This window comes from Gopherus evgoodei, chromosome 3 (genome assembly GCF_007399415.2).
Source record: "Gopherus evgoodei ecotype Sinaloan lineage chromosome 3, rGopEvg1_v1.p, whole genome shotgun sequence".
Classification (NCBI taxonomy): Eukaryota; Metazoa; Chordata; order Testudines; family Testudinidae; genus Gopherus; species Gopherus evgoodei.
Genome location: NC_044324.1, coordinates 20,423,665 through 20,448,845, shown reverse-complemented (window position 1 = coordinate 20,448,845; position 25,181 = coordinate 20,423,665). Strand labels below are relative to the sequence as shown.

Here is a 25,181-nt window from a genome sequence, read left to right as displayed (position 1 = left end):
TTCACACATACAGAATGGGAAAAGACTGTCTAGGAAGGAGTATGGCAGAAAGAGATCTAGGGGTCATAGTAGAACACAAGCTTAATATGAGTCAACAGTGTGATACTGTTGCAAAAAAAAAAAACGTGATTCTGGGATGCATTAACAGGTGTGTTGTAAACAAGACACGAGAAGTCATTCTTCCGCTTTACTCTGCACTGGTTAGGCCTCAACTGGAGTATTGTGTCCAGTTCTGGGCACTGCATTTTAAGAAAGATGTGGAGAAATTGGAGAGGGGCCAGAGAAGAGCAACAAGAATGATTAAAGATCTTGAGAACATGACCTATGAAGGAAGGCTGAAACAATTGGGTTTGTTTAGTTTGGAAAAAAGAAGACAGAGGGGAAATGATAGCAGTTTTCAGGTATCTAAAAGGGTGTCATCAGGAGGAGGGAGAAAACTTGTTCACCTTAGCCTCCAATGATAGAACAAGAAGCAATGGGCTTAAACTGCAGCAAGGGAGATTTAGGTTAGACATTAGGAAAAAGTTCCTAACTGTCAGGGTAGTTAAACACTGGAATAGATTGCCTAGGGAAGTTGTGGAATCTCCATCTCTGGAGATATTTAAGAGCAGGTTAGATAAATGTCTATTAGGGATGGTCTGGACAGTATTTGGTCCTGCCATGAGGGAAGGGGACTGGACTCAATGACCTCTCGAGGTCCCTTCCAGTCCTAGAGTCTATGAGTCTATGATAACTCCAACAGGAAGGGGGCTTCGGTACAACATCCATCTGATTCAAAGGATGTCACCCATTATCATAGAATCTCCTAGAGTACTCTGCCAATGTGCCAGCAGTCAGTATTCACTCCGATGGATCTTCAGCAAATACTTGGGACAATCTTTCCTTGATGGCTATGTTGCCAAACTTCACGCCAGTGCAAAGTAGGGGTAAGATATTACTTACAGAATAACCATTTTCACAAGGATCACGGCAATGGGCAATCTGGCCCACTGAGCCATCTTGTCTCACAGCCATCAGCTGCATAGGAAGCTTTGTCAGCATCTGCCTACTTGCATTCTTTTATTGGCAGCAGGATCATCATTATTATTCATTTTCCTTCTTTTATTGAGTGAACCTCATGAATTTTTAGCACTTCCATAAAAGAAAGACTGACAGATGCTGATAGAGGGCCAAGCCGTGTGCGATATTTTTTTTTCCTCAGCACACTGCAATCTTGGCTCACAGCAACTCCGTGTGTGTGTGTGCGTGCGTGTGTCCAGATGTCCTGATTTTATAGGGCAGTCCTGATTTTTGGGTCTTTTTCTTATACAGGCACCTATTACCCCCCACCCCCGTCCTGATTTTTCACACTTGCTATCTGGTCACGTGTGTGTGTGTGTGTGTGTGTGTGTGTGTGTGTGTGTGTGTGTGTGTGTCCGTGTCCCCATGTATCTGCCATGTTTAAATACTATAGAATTTTGTAGAGAAATGTTCCAAGGGTAAGCAATGTTGATACTAAGCGGAACAAAACATTTTTTTTTCATTCAAAGATGAAAAATGCCCTTTCTGGGGAAACAAAATTTTAAAGACTTTTTTTCTCCCATAAAATCTCCTGGGGTTTTTTTCCTCTGAAAAAAACCCAAACTTCAAAATATGTTGTTTTGGGCTTTTTGCCCTTTATTTTTCATTATTTCCTCTCTCTTTTCCCTCCATTTTTCCTTTTTGTCACTGGAAGATGATGAAACTATGGAAGAAAGGAAAGGAAAAAACAAAACCTTAAAAACAATTTTCTTTTGGATTTCAAATATTATATACTTTTTTCTATTTTTTTAAACAAAAAACTATTATTATTTTTAATTTGGGGGACATTTCAAAAAATTATGATAATTTGACATTTTTTCCATAAAAAAATACTCACCATTCCCCCTTCAGCTCTATTAATAAGCAGAACTGGCTGAAAAAATGTTATTGAAACTTTTGCTGATGGAAAAATTGAGTTTTCAAGGAAATGAATTATTTTGTGGAAAGTGTCTGGTTTTCTGAGAGAATTTTTGATTTTACACTGAAAAACCAATTTCCCTCCTCAGTTTTTGCCTGAACATTTTGGGGATTGAGTTTTAATTTTTGCAATAGAGAGGTAAAAATTTCCACTGAAAACTGCCAAAACCCAAATCGTTTCATTTTTATCTAATTTTCCACTAAAAAATCCCATTTTCTGATCACATATACAATTAGAGTTCTTACTCTTATATATTTTCTTGAATTGATGACGCAGTAGTGATATAGTAGTTATTTGTACATTTTGGTACATTAGGAGTAAAAGAACACCTGGGTACAAAATCTTCTACGTCTAACTTTAAAATGTTTGGGTTTTTTCCCTAGTAAAAGTGAGGTTAAACCTAGCAGATTCTTCATTTTTTTCCCCCCTGCACAACTGAAAAGGTGGAAGACCTGATCCTTAACTCACAGAAATCAACATACTTCCATTGGCATAAGCTGCACGTTATCAGCCCTCAATGGATCAGGATCAGAGGTGTAGAAAAGTGGCATAGAGTTTCCTTTCTCCCCTCAGCTGTATCAAGTGTGAGGATTGAGCCAACTAACTTCAATAGGGTTAGGACAGAGAGTTTAACACCAGTGTAGCTGAGAGCAGAGTATGACTACTTGCAGTGGTAGAGACTGAAACAGTGAAACCAAACCTGACTACAGGGAGCAACGTTAAGTGACATGGATGTCCTAACATCTCTGTTATAGAGAGTAATGCTCTGGGGCTCAAACAACAAACGTTTTACTACATGGCCTGCAATTTGACTTTAAAATAGTTCAGTCGTTGATGGTCTGGTAGTCATTGATTTTTTTTTTCACTTCACTGCTCAATAACAAACTAGGGAAACACAACGAGGAGTCCTTGTGACACCTTAGAGACTAACAAATCTATTTCAGCATAAGCTTTCATGGGTTAGAACCCACTTCATCGGATGCATGAAGTGAAAAATACAGGAGCAGGTATAACCACATGAAAAGATGGGGGTTGGTTTACCAAGTGTGAGGTCAGTCTAATGAGATAAATCAATTAACAGCAGGACACCAAGGGAGGAAAAATAACTTTTGAAGTGGTAAGAGAGTGGCCCATTACAGACAGTTGACAAGAAGGTGTGAGTAACAGTAGGGAAAAAATAGTATTGGGCAAATTAAGTTTAAGTTTTGTACTGACCCAACCACTCCCAGTCTTTATTCAGGCCTAATCTGATGGTATCCAGTTTGCAAATTAATTCCATTTCTGCAGCTTCACATTGGAATCTGTATTTGAAATATTTTTGTTGAAGAGTTGCCACTTTTAGGTCTGAGTGACAATTCTTTAACAAATGCTCATCTCCCTAGGCTCTGTTCCCTTCAAGCTATCGATCCCAAGGAGAACTCCCAATGAAGATCAAGGATGGGTGGTGGATGGTCCCTTGGAGATGGCTGAGGTCTGTGTCTCCGGGCCCAAGAAAAGATCTGTGCACAGAGAATTCCTTCAGCATGCTCTCTGTCTTTCTGCTAGCATTTTCCTTTGACAACAAAGCATACAATAGAAATATCAGTGATGGGGAAAATACCTATTTAATGACTGGGAATCACTGATGGAAACAGGTACATGTGCTTTTTGAAGACAGGAGGATACTAGTCACAAAGCCGCTGTGATTTATCAAAGTTCTTCTTCACCAAAAGGACTCCACTACAAACACTCCAAAGTGCTGAAAAATAGATGACTCTGTAGAGCTCCTTAATTATTTACATTCATTTTTAATAATTAACTGAGCTCAGGAAAACAAATCTTGAGATTTGAAGCAACAGCTCCACAGTTAAAGGGACAATCAGATACTTTAGACCCAAAATTTAGATTCGGTTAAAGAGGGAATAAAATAGACTACTAAACTAATTAATAGAAATGTGTTTAAATACTGAACCCTGAAGAGCACAGCACAGTGCTACTACTGGTCAGCCAGGGATGACATTAACTCTAAATCAGCATGTTAAAGTGGATTAAATCATGAAGCTAGGCTCTAGGAACAGTTCATCTCCAATCCTGGCTCTGTTGCCACCTCACACTGTGATTTTCAGCAAGTTACTTAACCTCACTGTGACTCAGTTTCTCCACCTGCAAAAATAGGATAATAATACTCAACTACCTTCTAGAATAATAGTAAGGGTCAGATCCTGTGAGTACTGACCACACTAAGATCTTCTTGAACTTAATATCAGCTTTGACTATGCATGAACCCTTAAATTTTGCACAGGACTCTCAAAATGTAAACCATCTTATAAGAGCTAAACATCATTCCTGAAAAGAAAGCAATGCTGACCTGTTTAGATTCAGTCTCCTATGTAAGTGAAGTGAAAAACTTAAACAGAGTGTCAATGGTGACAAGTATGTAGGGGACTGATTCTCCAGTGGCTTGCAGTCTTCTACAGTTGTGCAAAGTGAGCGTAAAACGGTACCATTTGAGCTATGTTAACATTTAAACCTCGATACTCCATTCACCTTTCCTACAATACCAGCAGTATCCTGTAGGCAAAGTCCTCATCGCCTTCAGACAATTAGACCCAGTAAAATCACTAGCTCAGATCCTGGCCCCACTGAAGTCAATAAGAGCTTTGCCATTGACCTCATGAGAGGATTTGGTCTTTCCAGAAATGTCTTGTAGTACAAGACCTGGGCCTCAATGCAGCAAAGTACATAAGCTTGTGCATAACTTTAAGCAGATGATGAAGTCCATTCTTAAGTACTTTGATGAATAAGCATGTGCTTAACTCAGTTTGACTGCTCATGTCTCTAATGCTAAGTGAAAGACAAGTTGGGTGAGATCATCTCATTTAATGGACCAACCTCTGTTAATGGAAGGGACAAGCTTTTGAGCTGCACAGAGCACTCCTTCAGGTCTGGAAAAAGTAATCAGAGTGACGCAGCTAAATACAAGACTGGACAGAATGTTAAGCATACACGGTTAACACATGTTGCAGGAGACCAGTTAAAATGAAGTGGGAAATTAACACCTCTGAAGTCATAGGACAAAGGAAGGTGCTGTCATACCATATTCCCAGAATTGGACCTTAGCGTCCAAAATATGGGTGTTAGCATGAAAACCTGCAAGCTTAGTTACCAGCTTGGACCTGGTAAAGCTGCCACCACCCAAAAAATTAGAGTGTTTTGGGGCACTCTGGTCCCCCCAAAAACCTTCCCTGGGGACCCCAAAGACCTAAATTCCTTGAGTCTCACAACAAAGGGGAATAAACCATTTCCCTTCCCCCCTCCAGGTGTTCCCTCCCTGGGTTCTGGGAGAGATATACAGAAGCAAGCTCCGTGAATCTAAACAGAGGGATTCCACCCTCCCTATTTCCAGTCCTGGAAACACAAGTGCTTCCCTCTTCACCCAGATGGTATGCAAAGTCAGGCTTGTAAATGAAACACACACAGATTTCCCCCGACTTCTTCCTCCCACCCAATTCCCTGGTGAGCTACAGACTCAATTCCCTGGAGTTCCCCACTAAAGAAAAAACTCCAACAGGTCTTAAAAAGAAAGCTTTATGTAAAAAGAAAGAAAAATACATAAAAATGGTCTCTCTGTATTAAGGTGACAAATACAGGGTCAATTACTTAAAAGAAATATGAATAAACAGCCTTATTCAAAAAGAACACACTTCAAAACACTCCAGCAAGTACACACATGTAAATACAAAATAAAACCCATATAAAACACTATCTTATCTTTTGTACTTACAACTGGGAAACAGAAGATTAGAAAACAGGAGACAGAAAAATCCTCTCATAGCCGAGAGAGTACAGGCACAAGACAAGAACAAAGGACTCACACACAAACTTCCCTCCACCCAGATTTGAAAAAGTCTTGTTTCCTGATTGGTCCTCTGGTCACGTGTTTCAGGTTACTCCTTTCCAGGTAAAAGAACATTAACCCTTAGCTATCTGTTTATGACAGGTGTGTAAGTTACAAATGTGTTGTAATGAGCCATAAAGGCAGTGTCTCTGAGCCCATGATTTCAGGTGTCCAGAGAGTTATGAATTTAAGTCCCTACGCTCTTTTGAAGGCATTGTGCAGGTTTCTCTTGAGGACAAGAATTGAGAGACCTGATATGGAGAGATCGCTTTGTGCACACTTTTTGTTAAGCACATGTTTAATGGCCTAGCTGGATTTGACTTATGACACAGTATTAACCTTACTTCACCTTATTTCTAACACACAGTTCCTGAAGCAATCTGTTGAATACTTTAAGTGTGGAAGAATTGAACATCAGCAGTTCTGTGTGATTATACAGTCCCAAATAGGTTTAGGTGGCTTCTTTAACGGCTTAGAACATGGAAAATATTAGCGCTGTTTTTTGTTTTGTTTTTCCAAATGGAGGTTCCTAAAAGTAGTCAATTGCAGTGATATTTAAGCATCTAAATATAAATGGACTGATTTTCAGGGATCTGGAACACCTGCAGCTCCCATTAATTTCAATGGCATTTCTGTGGCACCTTGTGAAAAAAAAATCAGGCTGCTTCAATTTAAGTGCCTAAATAAGGTTCCTAACTTTAGGCACTCAACTCTGCACATGTAAGCCCAAACAATTGTCAAGTATTTTCAGAAGGGCATAAATAACTCTGGAGTCATCATTCCCTTTGGGATTTGACTTCCTAAGTCATTTAGGCACTTCCAAAAATTCTGCCATTCCTGATTATTAATTGTGTCCAACAAAAGCTGTCTCCTTTTGACTGAGAGCAGTGATAGCAGTGTGTTTTCTTGTGTCATTAATTCACCAGTCGCATCCCTGGTCTCATTTATAAAACTGATCACATGCCCAGCCTTTCCGCCAACCTCTCAGCACGACAGAAAAGAAAAAAAAATAAAACCAGTATTGATCTCTGCTGTGAAAAACAGTACCAGAGCCCACTTTTCCTCCCAGTGAAACGCTGCACCAAATAGAAGAACTCTTTTAAAGAACCTTCCCTTTCAGGGAGGGAAGTCTGAGAAAGACATTTATTTTTATTTGCTTTTATTATTATTAACGTAGAGGAATAAATGAATTGTTTTTCTGACCTTAAAAAAATATATCTTCCAACTTAAAACAAATCATCAGCACTAGGAATGCCAAAAGGGACCAAGACTGATAACAGCAAATCAGGTGTAGAATTTGATATGCATTATTTATAGTAAAATAAGACTTAATGGCCCCACCTGGGATCAGGGCCTCATTGTGCCTAACACTGTGCACATACAAAGAGCCTGATCCAAAGCGGTTTGAAGTCACTGGGAGTCTTGCCATAGAATTCAATGAGCTTTGGATCAAACGTAGTGAGAGACAGTCCTTCCCTTAAGAGTTTACAATGAGGCGCCGATCATGCCATTCACAATGCACTGGCATACTGGTGCAGGATTGGATTTAAAATACACAAGACAAAGAATGGGAGAAAGGAAATATTATCCCCATTTTACAGATGGGAAATTGAGGCACAGGGATTAAGTGAGTTGTCCATGGTCATTCAGGAAGTCTGTGGCAGAGCTGGAAAGTTAATCAGATCTTGTGAGTCCCAAGTCAGTTCCTTAAACACATAACCATCCTATATTACAAGCAACAGACTGACATGGAGTATCTGCCACTAAAAAGTCAACACTCACTTTGCATTTATATAGCATTGTATAAATTCAAAGCACTTTATACAGACATTAACCAACTGATTCTCAGAGGTAGGTGAGAAAATAGTATAACTATTGTTCACATGGGGAAAGTGAATCCATTAAGTTGGGTGGAGACAGGCACGAAGAAGGAGTTGCAATAATGTTAAAGAAAAAAAAAACTTGGCAGCATACTCAGGTCTGGGTAATCTTCCCATCGCCACCGAGCACAGCCATGGGTTGCAGATAGTGGAACAGCCTTCAGATCTGATATAAGCAGGGAGACCTGTTAATTAAGCAGTCACAGACAATCTGGTGACAGTACTAACATTGCGTGGTGGAGCAGAAGGTGGCACTGCTGGCCATATAAAATACCACAAAAGCCCAAAGACGGTACTGCACATGGCAAACGTAGGTCCCCATTAAATAAGTCTGAAGCAATCCCAACGAACTACAAAAGATGAGTACTGCAGCATCAAGAAGTATTACACCAAGGTTTCATCCTTTTCCCGCAACTATTGAACTTACACAGAGAAAGGGAAAGTTTAAAAGACACCAACTAGGGCATACAGTTCAATAGCATTTACAACAACAACATCATATAAACCAATGACTTAGTTGGCACCACTCTACTAGGAGGAATTTCAGAACTTCCTTATTGCTGTGGATGATGCCAACAAGAAATGGGGAGGGATAGCTCAGTGGTTTGAGCATTGGTCTGCTGAGCCCAGAGTTGTGAGTCATTCCTTGAGGGGGCCATTTAGGGATCTGGGGCAAAAATCTGTCTGGGGATTGGTCCTGCTTTGAGCAGAGGGTTGGACTAGATGACCTCCTGAGGTCCCTTTCAACCCTGATATTCTATGATTCTAAGAAATATGAAATGATGATTAATGTTGTAAAGATAAAAAATATGATAAGTAAACACAGTAAAGTACTAGGCCAGGGTTTCTCAAAAAGAGGTCGCCGCTTCTGTAGGGAAAGCCCCTGGCGGGCTGGGCTGGTGTATTTATCTGCCCCGTCCACAGGTCCGGCCAGTCACGGCTCCCACTGGCTGCGGATCGCTGCTCCAGGCCAATGGGAGCAGTTGAAAGCAGCGCAGGCAGAGGGACGTACTAGCCACTGCTTCCAGCAGCTCCAATTGACCGGAAGCAGCGATCCACAACCAGTGGGAGCAGCGATCGGCCGGACCTGCAGACAGGCAGGTAAACACACGGCCCGGCCCGCCAGGGGCTTTCCTTACAGAAGTGGCAACCCCAGTTTGAGAAACTCTGTACTAGGCAATATCTTCATCTAAACAGTAAAGTGGTGAAACACATAAACTGTCTCCCCTGTTTAGGGTGTTTAATAACATCAGACAGAAGATGCAATGAAGAAATCAAGAAAAAGATACAGCTTGCAAAAAGCACATCCAAAGATGTCTGTGCTGTGGAAAATTAAAGTTACACATCTGCACTAGATTGCTGAAGTGCTACATATGGTTAACCTGTCTGTATGGAAGTGAGAGCTGGACACTTTAAAAAGACATAGAGACCCAGGGTTTGTTTACACTTAACCTGCTACATCAGCACAGCTGCAGCACTTCACTGCAGACAGTACCTATGCTGACAGGAGGGGTACTTCTGTCAGCATAGATAATACACCTCCCCCAAGAGGCAGTAGCTAGGTCAGTGGAAGAATTCTTCTGTTGTCCTAGTGCTGTCTACACCAGGGTTAGGTCAGCATAGCTGGGTCTCTCAGGGGTGTGAGTTTCCCCATGTAGACAGCCCTCAGACATTCGCCTTTTGATGTGAAGACAAGAATCTTAAAATTTGCTGGATAACCAGCCTACAAATGATGAGATAAGGATAAATTTTAAAATGACTTGAGACCTTAGGTTAGAGAAGAACATCCTTCTGCAGAAGTATTGCCTACTGATCGCTGAGTGACTCAATCTAGCGTTGATACTATCAGGCAAGATCACAGGCAAACAGGAAGAGCAAGAAAGAGATCCAGCTACATCCGAAACATCACCGGAGGAGTGGTATCCAAAGGAAAGTAAAAGTTTTGCAACTGTGACACGATTGCAAAAGATGGAAGATGGTGGTTAATAACCTTCCTATCAGTTGTAGAAGAAAGAGTCAGTTTAAATGGTTAAAGTAAATTTTCCCATTACCTAGGGCCCTCCTAACTCTCAGGACTGTGCTCACTCTTCCAAACCACATTGTCTTTGCAGAGCAAGAAATAACCACGGTGTCACAGAATATACACGGACTATTTAATGATGACCACTGACATTTTGGGATGCACCAACAGGGGAATCATATCATAGAAAAGGGAAGAAATTCTCCCTATATGCCTTTGGAATTTGGTGTTCAACTCTCGGTCCCTTAAAAGCAGAAAAATGTAAAGAAATTGATCAGGGCTGGCAGGAATATTGAAAGAATTAACAAGTAGAGCTGGCAGAAAAATGCCATTTTTATGAGAAATTTCACAAATTTCATGTTTGTGCAATTTCACCCAAAAATGTTCTGATTTTTCAACAAAAAATAAAACCAAAAACTGAAAAATGTTTGCTTTTCATAAACCATGTTCAGTAAACAAATTATTCTTTAAAAAAAAAATTACCTAAAACTGAACTGAAAAACCTATTTTATTTTACTGAAAATCTTTTCTAGTAACATTTTCTTTCCAATTTTTCTTCTTTTAAAAAAAATGGAAATGTTTTACGAAACTAAAAAAATGTTCATGAAAGATTGCAGAATAGTCTTCCAAGGGAAGTGAATGAAACTTTAACATTTAAAATGACAGTGTATAAAACTCTAGCAAAGGTCATACCTAAACTATGGGCGTCAGAGGTGAAAGTAAGCCAGTATGGTCCGGTATGGCGTACCAGCAAGAGCCAGTATGTTGCGCTGGACCGCACCGACTTCCATGGCAGAGATAGAAAGGGCTTAGAGCTCCCCGCCGTATGGGCAGCCCAGATCCCTTTGAATCTCTGTCGCAGCTCCAGCAGCCAGGTAGCAGCTGGGATTTAAAGGGCTCAAAACTCCCCACGGCTGCGGGCAGCCCAGAGCCCTTTAAATCTCGGTCGCGGCTCCAGCAGCAGGGCTGGGGCCGTGATTTAAAGGGCTCCGGGCTTCCCTCAGTGGCAGGAGCTCTGGGCCCTTTAAATCCCTGCCCCAGCCCTGCAAAGCTCGGGGCTCCCCCTGGTGGCCAGAGCCCTGGACCTTTAATTTGCCCCTGAGCCCCGGGGGGCTCCCAGCCACCTCTGAAGCTGGGAGCCCCTGGTTGATTTAATGGCCCTGGCTCTCCCAGCCACAGCTGGTGCCTCAGGGCCTTTAAATCTTGAGAGGCCACGCCCGCCTCAGGGCTCTGGCAGTACCCGTAAGTCCTGTAAATTACTTTCACCCCTGATGGGCATTATAGCAGCTATTGGGCTATAACTAGACCCTTCCCACTTCAATGGAAGGGGGTTTTCTGTCACTTTAGGAAATCCACCTCCTTGAGCAACAGTAGCAAGGTTGACAGAAGCATTCTTCCATTGACCTAGCTGCATCTACACCAGGGGGTTGATCGGCATTTTTCACACCCCTGAGCACCATAGCTACATTGACCTAATTTTTGCATGTAGACCAGGCCAAATACACAGTAGGGAACAACTCTTCATTGGCTACTATGTATGGTAATCTCAGCAAGTCACTCCAGAGTGTATATTACTAGATGCATACTTTGGGCCTGATTCTTCTTTACAGGCCTCTTGCATTGGTCTGGAAGTGTAAAGTGGTCTAAAAGTGGCCCTACCAAAGCAGATTAAAAGGAATTTGTTTGGGCATAAGCTTTCATGGGTAAAAAACCCACTTCTTCAGATGCATCTGTTAGGTGCCACCAGACTCCTGGTTGTTTTTGTGGATACCCCTCTGATACTTGACACATTCAATTAAGGTTACTTTTATTTTATATTCTCAAACAAAGAAAACCTCATTAAAGAAAGCAATGGTTGAAATGTAATTCAATAGATTCTAGCTAGCCTATAAAAGTTGTGTTTTCAAAAACTACACATCTTAATTAATAATAATAATTATAAAAACAGCGTTAAACTGTCTGGAAAGTAATGCCTAAGAGATCCAACCTGTTCCCCAGAGACATGTAATCATCTTTCATTACTCACTCTGACCCCTTCCTAAAATTGGGAAAGGTCAGAAACAGCAAATGAGTAAACAGGCACTGGGAAGACATCCCTTGAAAAGGAGATGGGATTTTAATTATTTGTTAGATCTTAGCTATCGTTGCTCCATAGTTAATATACAAAAACAGAACACACAAAATCACAGCTACATACCCTACTTTTCTCATGCAGCTTAAGGCATGGATCTGAAGAACTAGTCCTCATCATTCACTAACAGCCTACTAATTCACACCCCAGACTGAGGTACTGGGTTTTCCCCTCCCTCATTTAATTTTAATCCTCATTCTATTCTCTGTCTTTGCATAAAGTCTCTACCTTGCATTTGAATTAAGGGGGCTCTGCTTTTCCTGCAGCACAGTTTCTAAAGACAGGGAACAGTTTTCTGCTCTGAGAGAAAGTGGGCGATATTTTTCCATTTCTATGTGTGGGCAGCTCTCGCTGAAACACATCTGCTTTTTCTGTCACTTGTACACCATAGCCAGTGCAAAAAGCTTTTCATTCATGCCCTGCAGGGTCTTTTCTTATACATAACTGCTTAACTGTGAGGACATGGAGTAGGAGTATATCCATCCTCAGTATCCTGCCCTGAGGAACCTGCATTGCCCCATGCTCCTGGAAGCTCCCTGAGTGAAAGCCCCCTCCAGCTTCCCAGTATCAAAGAAAATATGAGACACGGCAGCAGGAGGAGGCAGAATGGAGAAGAGAAGAGCTGCAAGGAGAAGAGAATTCATGTTGCAAGTGGGAGGAAGATGGGTTTGGGATTTTGTTCTTCCCAGTAGTTACAACCCAGCATCATCTGACATCAGCCAAAGGACAAGGCTGGAGTGTGGTAGGGAGAATGGGCCAGTGGTTTATGATTTGATCCATCTGGCCTCAGATCCCCCCTCAGTCCTGTGTGACCAGCACAAGTTGCTTGAGGCACAGAGCGGATTAATTTCCTACTGGTACCACGGGGAGAATGCATTCCCAGAGGGGTGCTGTAAGGATAAAATCCACTGATGCAGCTGGCTGGTAAATGGAAATGCTGAAATTTGTTTTCACTCTGAATCAGAACAAAAAATCTAAATTTTGAAATTCGCCATAGAACAAAAATCCCCCTCAAAATTTGATTTGGAACCATCAGATGTTTTCTTTCAATAATGTCAAATTATTTAATTTTGATACAGTAAAAACATTTTATTTGGATAATGCTGAAATATTATAATAAAAATATTACATATATAAATAGGATCTATATAATATTAAAATGTATATAAGTCAAAATGACATAAAATGACATCATAAAGTTCAAACTAAATCTTTTTACCTAATCAGAATAAAATATTTCATCATCACTGAACTGAAAAAGTAAAAATGAACAGTGTTGATGTTCTTCCATTGACAATTTAATCAGAATAGACACATCCCCATTAAATGTTTTGATGTGGATGAAACTAATATTTTTTCAGTCATATCTATCCATTAATGATTGAGACGGCTCCGATGCTATAATGACAAGGGCTATATAAACACACATATATAGAGAAACCGTCTTCATTGTTCCTTACTAGCTACAAAACATCCTGGAGAACAGGCATTTTCCATCTGACATTCCCTGGATGCTAGTTACTTCCCAAAGGGATTCCTTTAATCAGTGTTTACCTGGATATTTTACTAACTTAGTGCCACTGTTTAAAAAAAGAGGGGGTGGGAGGAAAGATGTCTCAGCTTTTGTGATCCCTTTGCACAAATGAATGAGCCGATAAGTATCACACAAAACACACTATGTGCATAAAAATATTGCCTAGCCAAAGGTATGACACAGGAAAACCTCCTTTAAACTGACATGGTGTGGCACCATTAACAAACCGCTTCAAATACGACAGCTAAATACTGTACATGTTCATCCATAGTTGCGCACAGCTGTTAACATTTTACATTATTGCCAGTTAATCTACAGAGCTGCTACTGAACGAGACAGGGAATGTCTGCCTGCAGGAATGAGAATGCAGGGCAGAATGATCATTTAAATGCTAAGATCAGTTAGCTACATCCTCACTATGTGAAGAAAGAGAATTAGACTCATCGACTCTGTCATTGTCAAGGGAGTGGGTGAAAGTTAGAGATGAACAAAATGATTTGGATAAAAAAGAAGTTATATGATGAGTTCTAACCAGGACCTCGGGTTAGCACAGCCTGGGGCTTTGAGACAGTTCTAATCTAGACCCAGACCCTTCAGCTTTGCAAACGTTGCCAAACTTTCTCCCATCTCCATCCAGAGCCTGAAATTCAAACCAAAACTTTTGAGATTTGAAAACTGTTGCTTGACTTTCATGTTTTCCTGTGCACCTCCATTTTTCCTGATATCTTGGTTGCACTTGGAGCCATTAGTGGAAGAACTTAAATACGGGGTGCTCTGATGAGATTCCTAAAGGTTTATAATGTTTCTCTACCTCCAAAGCCCTCATCTGCAGAGCCCCCCAAGATTCAACCTTCTTACCCATTGTGGTAATCATGGGAGAAAACATAGGATGACATGCCAGAAGCATGCAGACAACACCCATCTCTAAGGCCCAGTCCACACTAACGAGGTAAGTCGATCTAAGTTATGCTAGTTAAGTTACTTAAATTATGCAATTTAAGCCAATGTAATTTAGATTGATTTACGGTGGGGTCAATGAGGGATGCTCTCCCTTCAACATAGTTTCTGCATCTTGGGGAGGCTGAGTACTGAAATCAACAGGAGAGCACTCTTCCATCGACTTAGCACGTGTTGACCAGACCCACTAAATCGACGCCGCTGCATTGATGGCAGCAGTGCCGATTTAGCCGGTAGTGAAGATAAGCCTTCAGTCTCCTTACATCAGATGCAGATAATGTCACTGCCTTGTTTTCACCATTCCTAAGTAATATCAGCATCCAGATAAAGCTAAAGTTCTGGTAAAGCAACTGGTTAAAGTTCAAGCCAGCCAAAACAGAAGGATTCTAGCAAGATGGAAGAGCTAGGAAGAACACAACTCCAGCTGCAGGTGCCAGAAGACTGCATCCAATTCTACTAGACACAGATCTCACCACAGTGATCCATGCATTCATGAGCTCTGGGCTTGATTATTGCAACTCGTACCAGAAATGAAGCCACACACCCTGAAAAAGCTCCACCAGATACGGACAGCAGTCTGTCTTGCATGCAAACAGGCCTCCAAGAGCACATCCTCCCAGCACTCTACGGTCTGCTACAACTCTCCATTGAACACAGAGTCCAACTCTCACTCTCTGTCCTTCTATTAAAAGGCTCCCATTGGATTGTTCAACTGGAACAATGAAAAACGTAGACCCACAGAGAGCGACTTGAGAGTGCAGGAGACATGGGATCTGGACCTAGTCTGGTGAACTCATGATTAGTGGAGACCATGAATCTCACTGAATTTATTTTGCCTGGTGATTAATACAGTGTATTGAGGACTGTGTTGGAATTGTAAGTTATCACTTTAAGATTGTGGGGAGAAGGATTCCTGGTTCTGCTTGCAGGCTAGGGCGCTCCCTAGGGAAACTGAGTCGAAACAGTCAGCCTGGGAAGAAGCAGCGTAAAACAAGGTGGGGTGTGCTGTGTCTGTCTGCCTTAGAGAGCAGCCTGATTTGTCTCTCTGGTTTGGGATTCGTGTGTGTTATTGTTCTAAATTCTAAGAAATAAAGAGGTATTACACTGCAATCTTCCAGCAAGAGTATTTTATTTTTTATCACATTTCTTTATGTATATGCTGGGACCACACCACTTAATGCATATCATACTGAATTTAAACTCTCTGGGCCTGATTCTCCTTTGTCCTACACCTTGCGTGGTCATTCACATCAGAGCACGGTGGGAGTAAAACTTTACTACACCAAAATAGTAGCATTTTGCACCCACTTTGCACACGGTGCAGGGAAACAGAGAATTAGGCTTCCCTCCCTCCCTCTCTCACTCACATACACACACATGACAGACAGATCCCATGTACAGAGCTAATGAACAATGTCTTTTGAACTATAAATGGTATTTTTAAAAGCTATGTACAATCCACACAGGACATGAAAAGGACACTATTAAATCATTAAACACTGGTCTGTTTTCTAAGGGCCAGGTTGTGAATTCCTTACATGCACTGGGGAACAGTTATTCACTACCTCATTGGGGCACTCGTTTGTTCCCAGTCTGCCTGTTGAAAGCAGGTGGCAAATATCTTTTAGCAGAGAAACGGCATAGGCAGTGTGCCCACCTGTCTTGTGCTGCTTGTGAACATGGCCCCTTTTTACCCTGCCTTGGAGTCTGAAACGCTGAAGGTTCACTCAGAATCCACAGTGTGGCTCTGAATCAATTTTGCTGGGAAAGACAAAGATGCAAGTACAGCCATGGCCAACAAGCTAGATTTCTCTTAGGGAACTTGTCAGAAGAGTTTTCTGGGGAATTAAAGTATGAACGGAGCCACAGACATTGATGAATTTCCCTTCTGAACAATCAATAAAACTCCCTCAGTCCTGGTCAAGATTTCAATGTGGATGCAAGGGCTATAATTACATTGTCAAAAATTCAAGCCACCCCAGCTGACTGAGACCCCCTTTAAAACTGACATGTGATTGGCAGGTGGTTTATGGGTGGCATGCTCTGACTGGCAGGGGAGTTGACTAAAGCCAAAGGCAACAGTGAAATTTCCCAATCTGTTGTTACCACCGGAGCACAGGACTGCCACTCACGGAGAATTCTGGGAGACCGTTAGTCATATTAACATATCAAAGCAAGCTGCTGACAGCGCTTACTAAACAAGTTGAACTCAACCATAGCAGCAAACCATTCCCCAAACTTTCCAATCTTAAAAAGAAAAGAAATTACATGGCACTCGATCCTGCCTTCGCTGAGACGACTGAAAATTTCAAAGCCTGCTTGTTGAATGATTTTGATTGCGGAAACATATATAAAAAGAGGAGAAGGATATCTGACATGCTCTCCAATTTGTTCTAGACCATGGGCTAGGCTGATGTTAAATTGAAACCAGAATAACGTGCTTCTGTTTGATATAAGTGGTATCAAGACAGCATAAAAACTTTCCTTCCGGTTTTATTTTCTAGCAGGTTTCCACTGCTTCAATGCGAAATTGCGGATTACATGGTTTCAGTGAAGTTTAATTGCAGCCATGCACGGGGACTGTACGTTACAAAGAGTTTAGAAGTGACAGCACAGAAAGTCTAGATGTCTTGAATCGGCAGAAACTGAAACGCAAAGTGTTTCTGCTAATGTGCCAAGCCACCTTTGCCTTCGCGTTCCACCACATAGCTAGTGTCTTTTGGACCCCAACTCTCCCCTCTTGCCTATGCCTTCACTATAGAGCTACAGAACCTAAACAGTGCCATCACATGGGCTTTTGCTATCTCCCATTCATCTCCATTCAGTGGGGCTACTCGCTTAAGACAAACAGGCTTTCCCCATAAGTTAGACAGTATTCAGCGGGGCTCCATGAATGTGTGAGGCAATCAGGATTTGTACTGAGATTGTAGACTCTCTGGAGCAGGGCCCTTGCCTTCTTGTTTTTGTCTGAAAAGCAGCCCCATTGGGAACTTTGGCAGTGAATAAATATTAACTGTGCTTCACTGGATTATACCTAAAGAGAGGAAGTGTGGTCCAGAGGATGGGGTGCAGGTGTGGGACTCTAGAGACCCAGGTTCTATTCCTTATACTACCACAGACTCCCCGTGTGACCTTCGTCTAGTCACTGAATCTCTCTGTATCTCAGTTCTTCATCTGTGAAGTGGGAATAATAGCACTTCCCTAACTCACAGGAGGTGCTGTGAGGACAGACACATCAAAGCTTGTGAAGTGCTTGGATACTACAATAAAAGGGGCCACAGAAACACCCCAAATTGATGGATCAGTAGAAGATGCAATAGAAATTATTTCTTCCACCAAACTATCTGAAATGGGAAATGACCTAGGAGAAAAACACAGACCATTTTCCCCTTGTACGAGTGAGAGGAGAGGCAACAATTCTTCAAAAAACACGTCTCCCAGCATGACACTAACTCAGGAATGGCTCCCTTCTGTATCACTCTTCATCAAAGCCCTGCACTACTCTGCTCCAACGTGTGGTCAAAATGAATGTATCCTTGCTGTAGCTCCACCTTAGCGTGACCAGAGGTCCTGATTTTATAGGGACAGTCTCGATTTTGGGGTCTTTTTCTTAAATAGGTTCTTATTACCCCCCACTCCCTGTCCTGATTTTTCATACTTGCTATCTGGTCACCCTACTCCACCTACATCAACCAAGTTTCACCCAGCATGAGTTTGGCCGGAGGTCTCTACTCTCAGCTGTCCTTGCGCTATTCATTCTAGTCAGTAACTTCTCCCTTTCTGTGATGTGGAACACTCACCTGTTTCAATTCCTTCCTCAAAACACATGTGCTAATCTGCCTGCCAAAGAAATGCTCTTGTTTACTCATGACAAAAGGAGAGGGGGAAAAAACCTGCACCACTTTGTGTTGAATCCAGCCTCCTAACATTTTGGGTTTCTGAAGTGTTGTTTAGAGTGGCATCCTTGGATCATCACAGAGTCTGAACCCATGACCTCCAGTGCTAAAAGCAAGCACCTAGAGGAGCAACTCCTTCAGTTGGTACCTATGGCGGACAGTGGGTTACCTTTGCCTCTTGATTTTAAAGCTCATTGGGGCAAGTACCTTTTCTCCTTTATGTTCTATGTAATGCCAAGCCCACTGTTGAAAATCAACAAAGAATAAAAATAATGGAATATAACAGAAAATGGAGACATGCTTTAAGAAATAAAGACACTGAACTCACCATTACTGTGAAACCTGCTCTAGATACACATACCTTAATGTCAAGACTATGTCACCATTTGAATGGCTTGTCCTGAAAATCCTTGAAATTGATTGAAAGCATTCACTGGTGTGCATCTATCACACCCTCAATCCACCCAGTCCTTTACAGCCATAGAAGGGAGTGCTGCCCTGACACTAACCTTCAGCTCCTGACAAGGCTCAAGGTGACAGCACAAGCTTGAGGGAAGGAATCTTGGTTCCTTGAAGAGCTTTACTGAACAAGTATGTCTCAAGGAAGGAAAATCGTTCTGAGCCTGATCCAGTGAGAGGAGGAGGCCTGCAGCTTAAAAGAAGATGCCATCTAAACAATGACTTCATTAGGCTAACTGAATCCAAATCAAAATTGAAAATAGAAGGGTCCTTTAACTTAGCTGAAAAGGCAGAACTAGAACTAATGGCTGGAAAAAGCAGCAAAGAATCCTGTGGCACCTTATAGACTAACAGACCTTTTGGAGCATGAGCTTTCGTGGGTGAATACATGCATCTGACGAAGTGGGTATTCACCCACGAAAGCTCATGCTCCAAAACGTCTGTTAGTCTATAAGGTGCCACAGGATTCTTTGCTGCTTTTACAGATCCAGACTAACATGGCTACCCCTCTGATAATGGCTGGAAGTTGAACTCAGATTAGAAATTAGGCACACAGTTTTAAGAATGAGGGTGATTAACAGCTGGAACTGGTGGATTCTCCATCTCTTGTCGTCTTCTAATTACGCTATAATCTAAGACAAGTTTTTGGACTAAATACAGGGGTAACTGGGTGAAATTCTCTGGCTTATGTTATACAGGAGGTCAGACTAGGTGATCTAATGGTCCCTTCTGGCCTCAAACTGTGAATCTATGAATAAGGAGAATGTGTGTGTCACCCTAGGATACAATGTGAGTGTGACAGGATGTTATAGTAACAAAGTCCCTCAGTACGAAATGGTGTAGAAATACTTTGCCCTTTTATAAAGCCTGTCAAATGCTAATCTTAAAGCATTTTACAAGCATTAAATAATTCAGTCTCATGATACCACAACAAAGTGGTCAAGACCCCTCATCCAGGTTTGGATCACACCTGAAAGTTGGCACCTCCAGGGGTAGCAGAGCACCCTGTTTACCCCAATGCAAATTTTACAGGAACTGTGTAACTTCCTGAATCAACAGCACTACTTCCTGTTTCACTTCACCATTCATGTGTGGTCTCCCATTTAAACACTGACCCCACCTAACCCTGCTTACCTCATGCAGGCCAACAGACTTACAGCACAGCAGCAGAGCTTGCTCCCAGCCCAGGCAGACATTGTGGCTGGAGGCTGCCAGGAGAGTGCATTAGTGGCTCCACATGCCAGGGGGACTGGAGTAGAACGCCCCCACCTCCGCCAGATAACATGGGATGGGGAGGGGACAGGGAGAATGTGGGCCCCCAGGCTGGGTGCAGGCTGGGGAGGATTCATGTGGGGGGAGTCATGAGGGTAGTGGGGTGGGGACGAGTCACATGAGGGGGTTACATAGGGTGCAAGGACAAATCATGTGGGGAGGTCATGAGGGAAGCTCACGTGCCCCCATTTAGCTGTGCCCCCTTTTTGTCCCTCTCACTAGTCATTGATGGCTGACAGAACAAGGAGTAATGGTCTCAAGTTGCAGTGGGCCTGGACAGCATTCTTAGCTGGCAGTCTATACTCCTTTGAAGCTACATGGAGCGAGAGCCCAGTCCTTCACATTAGCACTGCCCTGATTTTCTACACGGTAATAGAGGTATGCATTTATTTAGGACACCCTGTACTATCATACCCACAGAGCAGACCCATGCAGTGCATAGCAAGAATGACATCACAGAGCTCAAAGGTTCAGTTTCCAAGTACTCAGAACTCATGACAGTGGACAGATCTGCAGAAGTGCTCAGCTGTCATTTAGGCATCCAACTAAGGGCTAGATTTTTATCAGCTCTCGCACCCCGCTGCAGCTCCTGCTTACGGCCAGATTTGCAAAAGGGATCAGCACCTAACATGTTATGCTCTTCGGAAATAGGGCCACTTGGAGCTGAGAGTGGAGATCTAGAGCCAAACTCCCACCCAAGTGGGAGCTCAGTTTTTCGGAACATCTGACCCTAACGGCAGGTGCAGAACCCTGTCTGAAAATTTCATCCCAAATGACTCATGTGGTCTCAGTCATTGTCTTAACTAGAAATACAATCAACACTTTTTTAAGGGTAGAGAGTGTGTCACACTGTACCCTCTCCAACTCACCATGCATGGAAACGGTCCCGTTCCTCACAGCCAGGAATTTGGCCCCATATGGAAAGAAGGTTGCAGAATGAAAGCTTCCGTAGAGATGGATGCGTGCTTTGTCACGAAGAGGTTTATCTGGGGATCCCACCTGGAATTCACCGCCATCGGTTACCAGAATATAATGAGCATGAATTTCTATGGGTCCAGGGCCAGCCAACAAGAGCTTGCCACCTAAAAACAACAGAAGAGCAAAACACAACTGGTCACTCTTATACAAACTTGCTAGTTCATATTCAAACGTGCTGCACATAACAGATACAAGAGATGAAGGAATAAATGGTTTTGTGGGTCAGCCACTGAATTAAGAGTCAGGTGGTCTCAATTCAATTCCCAGCTATCTCACAGACTCCCCGTGTGATGCTGGGCAAGTTATACAGGCTGGGGTTTTCAAGCCAGCCAAAAGGAGTTGTGCTCTCAATTCAGACAGAATTTGAATGGGGGTTGGGGGCCCTTTGACCAAAACACCCTTAACTTCTTAATGCCTTTGCTCCACAACTGTACAACAGGGATAAATGATTCCTCTGTATGTATTGTCCCTTTCGATTGTAAACTATTGCATCAGACATAAGTTGCTTGTCTTCACTTTCAAGGCCCTTTGAGTCAATGCCCCCCAACCTATCACCTCTCCTTAGCTACTGAACTGTGCACGCTCACCTCTGCCCATGATGCCAGACTCCCTTGCCCACCTCTTACATTTTCTAACAAGCATCTTGGCGCTTTCTCTCCTGCTGCCACTCACACCTTGGAGAAGATCCCAGGAAACATCCACAAAGCTACCTCATTATCCACTTTCAAATCCTTCCTTAGAACTCTCCTTTGCCATGGTGCCTACAAAACACTTGACAATGGTCAGGCTGCTTGTGTGCAGAGACCATAGCCACACTAAACTGGGCACTGTTGTCTTATTGTTTCCTTCGGCTCCCCCACCTGTCTGTATCCAACTGTTGTCTCTTATCTTCTATTTAGGGGCAGGGACTGGGGTTTTTTTATCCTGTATTTGTGCAGTGCCTAACACAGTGGGGTCCTTAGGACCAGCTGGCTTTCCTTCTTCACAAGCTGCTCCAAACAATTTTCATGTTAAGAGTTATAAAGGTCAAGGCTCCATGTTATTGCAGTTTAAAATAGCACATCCTGCCCTTTCAGAGGAGGGAGTGAGTGAGAGAGAGAGACAGAGAGAGAGTGTGTGTGTGTGTTTAATATGAAAAACAACAACAAAAAAACATCCTGCCAGCAGACATAAGTATGAACTGAACAGCTGACTCTTTTTTGGGTGGTGGGAAGGTTAAATGTTGTAGTCTACTTAAAATTAAAGAGAAAAGATAAACCAATTAAATTCATTACTGGAGTATTAGACTGGCCTTTGACCTCTAGAAGCTTCTTTTCAGAGAAGGGAGCTCAGTGATCTACAGCCAATATTTTAACAAGGGCTACCTACTGTTGACCAAACTAAGCCAAAGTCCCATGGTGCTTTGCAGCCAGGCCAAAGCCAAAATGGAAAAATACTACTTGCATATTTAGTTACATACATTGGTTAATGCTGCAGGGCAGTTACCAGATAAGGAAAAAAAAAAAAACGTATCAAGGTTTGTGAAGCTGACTTTTGCAAGAAGACTGGGAAACGAGCTCTCAGAAACAGAACTATTAGCCAGGCATATAAATTGCTTTAGTGTTAACGACCAGAAAACAGATGCATTCAGCTATCACAAGCAAAATGTATTAATCAAAGCCTGGGAGTTGTTGTAGCTATAAGTGTGATTAAAAAGGAGACGTTTATGTAACCAGAATAAGACAGTAGATAATAGCGAATAAGTACAGTACATGCTATTTAGAATGCTTTATTTTCATGCTGAGTTATATAACCCTACAACTATTCTATAGTTAGATGCTGTAACCTTTGCATGACTCCACTGTATATAATATAAAAGTATCACAAGTCTTGAGAAATATACTTAACCAACTAGCCTCTAGGTATTCATGCTATGCCTGGCTACTACAGACCCAGTCTTTCAAATGTGCAGGATGTCACTGAAATTTTGCTAATTTCTGGAATGCTATGGTCAAATAAGGTAAGAAACGTGTTGCAATCTCTGTCCTGTTTATTATAGGGTCTGTGTAAGCGTATCACAAAATGTCCAAAAGCATGTCAATGAAGACAGATAAAACTAGCTTTAAAGTAATGCAAAGAAATAGTGAAACCCTCATCTATTGTATATAGAGAAATAGAGTGAAACTCAGATTTTGAGACAGCTGACCTGCTGCATTGCTGTCTCCCAGATGGGTTGGCAATGTATTGGCCTTCCTATCTGTATTATGCTGTATTAATCTTTGACTAATCATTGTTGGTTAGTAAAGTTGATTAAGCCTAGCTACTTGTTACCTCGCTATTGAATTAAATGGAACCCACAATACTACCCACATTTTTTTTTGCTCTCAGACAGTGGTAAATCCTGTGTACTGGTGTGCTTCTGCAGTGGGCTGGACAGACTGACGAGGTTAGCCCTTAGTTCTCTCATCTATAGACTTGACGTCAATGGGACTACTCACATGAGTACCAGCTCACTAGTGTGAGAAAAGGAGTTTGCACCAAAATAGCTTTCCCATAATCTGACGGGAGCAAGTACAGTTCCAATGTCTGGAAGTTAAAGGTAGATAAAGGCAACATTGGGCTAGGGGCCGTATGAATATACAAGATGACATAGTCATTGCCTCGAAAACCTAAGATGACAAAGACAGACAATGAATGGGTGACCTGAAGCAGCTAAAAGGTGACATGTTCCAAAGGGTGTTGATAGGCATGTCGCTACTTTTGAATGTGTCTGTTCTATGAACAATCCTCAGTGAACTTTCTAACAAATCACAGTTAGTGTCTTTTAAAAATATGTGCGTGTGTGCGCATGCGCGCTCACATGTGCTGTTATAGGGTCGGCCGCATCCCAAGCACCGCCCTCGTGACTTGGAGTCGCTCTGTGGCTCCCTGCCTCAGTTTCCCCTCTTCAGAACACCTTAATAAATTCAGCACAATCCTTTTGTCTAATAACATTCCCTTCTCTCACAGTCTATTTCGTTTATATAAAATTCAAAACGGAATACAGTCCTGGGGCTTCTCTTCCCCCTTTTCTCCCCTGCAGTCTGCTCTCGCAGCTCTTGCCTACAGAACAGACCTGAACCCTAACCCCTGATATTTTCAAAACTGCAGAGCCCCCACACCTATCACTGAAGTCAACAGAAGCTGAGTCCTTCCGAAAATCAGTCCAAGAGCAGAGATGATGAATCCCTGGGAGTTAAGAAATAACAGCTTAATAACAGTTAAATGCAAAGACTGGCAAACATTCAGGCTTCCTTTCCTTCTTTTAAACACTTGCCCCTTTTCTGCAAGCAGAAGAGAGAACCGTGCCCAACTGAGCCATTGCCTCTGCCCTTACGTTGTTTATTATGGCTACACAAGGGACCTTGGAGTAATTTTGTAAAAATCAATCAACTATTGTTATGGTAGCCTCCCCACCAATTCAAATAAATACAATTAAACCCATAATCTCTTCTGTACCATGATATGGAGACCAAACACGTCTCTTTCAAATGCAGGGGAAAAGAAACATTCTGAGGCTATTTGATGTTTGGTGAGAACATCAAAACCATCACTCATCTCCCTTAACCCAGCAATTGGCCTTCACCTCCAGGCCTGGAAAGAATTTTTTTTCCATTCTCTCTTTTTGATTTTAAACAAAAACTAAACTAAATCTGAGGCACCTCCCCCTTTCACAGAGGGAAAAGAAAACCAACCAACAGCTAGAAAAACGAATAGATCATTACAGAAAACAAATCAGAAAATAAAATAGGTCCACTAAGGTGCTCTTCCACTTGGAGCACCAACTGCACTAGAAGAAAGATGAAGGGACTGGTGAGGGATAGATGGATATTTCTGCTCTGAAGTCTTACGTGAAACAAAGGAAAACAAGAGCAAATGGAGAGGAGCTGGAAATGCAATATGATAGCTCTTCATTTCATAGAGTGTCTTGGGCTGCAACAAAAACATGCCAAACTGGATCAGTCTCAAGGTCCACCTAATCCAGTACCCTGTCTCCAATAGATGCTTCTAAGGAAGGTGCAAGAACCTCCAAAGTTGGAAGTGATAAGACAACCTACCCACAAGGAAAGCTTCTTCTGATCCCTGTTAGTCAGAGGTTGAGTTATGTCTTGCAGCAGGAGGTTATATATCCCTTCCAAAATGTCTGTCTGTTTTTAATCCTTATGATTATGGATATTCTC

General features: G+C 42.2%; 1 protein-coding gene across 5 annotated transcripts in view; it reads right to left on the bottom strand.

Moving 5' to 3' along the window:
- The window catches only part of PKHD1 (PKHD1 ciliary IPT domain containing fibrocystin/polyductin), a 391,543-nt gene that overhangs the window by 218,667 nt on the left and 147,695 nt on the right, over window positions 1-25,181 (bottom strand). For all 5 annotated transcript variants that reach the window (XM_030555225.1, XM_030555227.1, XM_030555226.1 and 2 more), the window contains exon 37: window positions 20,874-21,086. In XM_030555225.1, the coding sequence (XP_030411085.1) occupies window positions 20,874-21,086 (213 nt within the window). The remainder of the gene's footprint in view (window positions 1-20,873; window positions 21,087-25,181) is intronic.